The following is a 3,040-nucleotide window of genomic DNA, read 5'->3' as shown; positions in this document are numbered from 1 at the left end:
TATGTAATAACTACTTTACAATACCATATAATAATCATAGGAACAACCACTTAACTAACACCATTATGGCCCTGCAGTGAGGTGAGGGGAACTTGTGCTATCTTCAATATTCAGGTTATGCTTACAGATCAATTTGTCATGATCTGATTTTCCTTACGTTCATGGTTTGTTACTGATTTGTTGCACTTCGATGTGTTATGTTTGCTAAAGATAGGAAAGTAATATTCCAGACCAGAGGGTAAATGTAAGTTGCCTCTTAGTTTTGAGTGAACACCTTAAACTTGGAACAGAAGTGAAATGTTTCAGAGAAATTTTAATCTGTGAAAGTCTTTTCATCTTGTTGAGTAATTGTTTGTATCATCCATGTATGGATTTTTAATATTTGTGTTCCATATAGCAATCATTAATAGACACCTAGTATGCATGTTAGGATTTTACAATATTCTGTTTTAATTTCAGAAAGCATGGAGGAGTTACTTTCATTGAAGTGGAACAACCACCGTTCCACTTTCCTCCACATTTTGGGAGTTCTCAGGGACAAGGTATGTAAATAATAATTTTATGCCATGGATCGTGTATTCTTATTTGTTTTAATTGGTGTATGGAATTTTCTTGATTAGGCATCCTCTTGTTTGTTGGTGTCCTTTTAACTTGGAGTTTGGAATTTTGCAGCAATCGTACACGGATGTGACTCTGGCATGTGATGGCAAGTTCTACAGTGTGCATAAGCTGGTGTTGTCAACATGTAGTGACTATTTCTGTGCCATGTTTGAGAAGACTGCTTGTAAAAGCCCTGTTATAGTGTTAAAAGATATTAAGTGTGAGGACCTTGAGGCCTTGCTAGACTATATGTACCTTGGTGAAGTGAATGTAAGGCAAAGTGACCTAGCGTCTTTGATAAAGGCTGCCGAAAATTTACGCATCAAGGGTCTCGCAGTACCTGATGATGAACCTTCTAATAAAGTTCCGGCGACGTCTGCACCAAACAGAGCTGAACCGGTGAGGAGAGAAGGAGGGATTGGTAGCCCTCCTGCCAAGCGGAAAAGAAGAGATGAGGGTGAAGACGGCAGGGAAGATGTAAGACCGCAGGCCAGTGGTGGCTTACAAACCCCCCCTCCTCCTCCGTCTAGACCAAAGAGCCCTATTGCCCAGCGCCTGAGTCCTTCCCCCCACAGAACCTCTCAGGAATCCCCTGCAACAGATGATCGTGTCAGCCGTCCCCTCTCGTCGCCAGCAGAAAACCCTGCCTCGTCTCATGTCACGGCACAATCTTCCGCACACACCACTGCGTCACAAGCGCAAGCCAGTAGTCAATTTAGATCAGAAGAGACTCCCTCCTTTGTCAAAGTGGAAATGGAGGAAGAAAGTGCCAACGAGATGCCTGGAGACTCCTACGACCTCAGCGCGGACGGTTACAAGGAAGAAGGCGATGATTCTGGAAGTGGAGTGAATAATGATTTACCTGAGTTCCTACAAGCAGCAGCCACTGGAGCCTTAGCTGGTAGCACAGCCTCGTACCCTCACCCTTCCTTTGCCGGGCCCTCTGGCTACCAGCCGGTAAGTTATTTGACATACGAAAACTCTTGAATTTGGAATAAGAATTAGGAGTAAGAATTACTTTGTAACTGTACCTAAGTATCAAGGGACTTGTCTTCTGATAATCAACTTGTCTCAACATGTAAATACATACGTTGTAACTTCTTTTGCAATGTTTTGTGTAGGGAGACCTGGCGGGCTGGCAGGGTGATGGATCGTCCATAGGCTTCCCTGCACATCTTAACTTTAGCACCTCAGACAGTTCTAGTCAACAGAATGCACCCGGGGTAAGTGTTGGTCTTTTCTGTTATTTTTCCATGACCCTGATGAGGGATACATCTATGGCAGTTTGACATTGCAGTGAATATAATTTTGTGCCTTTTCATATCTTCAATTTTTGTGCTTTTGCATCAATATTGTAGAAGGAAAATTATATTTTTTACTCTTCAGAACCTCTCATGTTGGCAAAGCTCTTGGCAAATAATGTTTAAAAATTGGTTGGTTGCATCAAGAATTGCATTTATAAGATGTATCCCTTTCATGTGGTTATGAGCAGATGGTTCCTCACCTTCTTGAACACTAGAGGCTGGAAAATTGTAGTATTGATTGCCATAGTCTTCACTTGTTTATTATTATAATTTTTTTTGTCATATATTATTGGTTTAAGTTTAATTTGAAAGGTCTAGAAGAAGGGGAAAGAGGGGTAGATGGTCTTCAAGCTTCTTCCTTAAGTGGGGTTTGTGAATGGGTTGGGGGGGGGAGGAGGAGGGGAGGGTCTTTATTTTCCACACTTTGGGCTTATTACTCTGTCCTCTAGCTGGAGTCCATGGTACAGGAAGAGAACCCCATTGTTTTGAGGGTAAGTGATCAGTTAGGAGATTTTCTGTGTGTTCAGCCTCTTGTGTATCATCATTTGGACCTTCAAAATAGCGTTTGTTTCACACCTGCTGAATACAGCCTTTGTTTGTATTTGTAGTATCCAGACTGGTGAGGTTTCATCTTATAAAAGGGATCAGTAATGTAATCCAGTTTGTCATTGAAGTTAGATGCATTGCCTTCCAATTATCTCTGAATTTTCTGCATATGTCCCTGAAGAAATTGATACCGTCAATCACAAGATTTTTATTTAGTGTGGTAAATGGATTTGTGAGTGATTGGATGTGTGAAAAGTTGGAAGTGGAATGGTTAGTAAATACTACTGACTTGACAGACTTGAATACTGTTGGACGCAAATGGAAGAGAAGGGAGTAAGCAAACATTTCAATAAATGTGTGTACGCACTTACTCGAAAAAAATACTAAGACTGTAATGGATAATCACTTGCTCAGTCTTTTCTCAATCTATGCCACACTTCCTCTTCCAGTCACTCACCCCACTCACCACTCACTCACCCACTCACTCACCACACTCACCCTCACCCACCTCACTCACCCACTATCACTCACCACCACATACCTCACTCACCCCACTCACTCAACTTCCACATGTCCTAGTCACTCACAAT

At 41.8% G+C, this 3,040-nt stretch overlaps 1 protein-coding gene across 1 annotated transcript in view; it reads left to right on the top strand.

Annotated features, from left to right (window-relative positions):
• The window catches only part of LOC119590733 (longitudinals lacking protein, isoforms H/M/V-like), a gene marked incomplete in the record, with an annotated part of 51,210 nt that overhangs the window by 3,155 nt on the left and 45,015 nt on the right, over positions 1-3,040 (top strand). Inside the window, 3 exon segments of the mRNA XM_037939423.1 lie at positions 460-542; positions 673-1,557; positions 1,722-1,823. Coding sequence (XP_037795351.1) covers positions 460-542; positions 673-1,557; positions 1,722-1,823 — 1,070 coding nt within the window.

This window comes from Penaeus monodon, chromosome 27, assembly GCF_015228065.2.
Source record: "Penaeus monodon isolate SGIC_2016 chromosome 27, NSTDA_Pmon_1, whole genome shotgun sequence".
Lineage (NCBI taxonomy): Eukaryota > Metazoa > Arthropoda > Malacostraca > Decapoda > Penaeidae > Penaeus > Penaeus monodon.
Note: the sequence above shows the minus strand (reverse complement) of the source record. Positions and strands in the feature narration are given on the sequence as shown.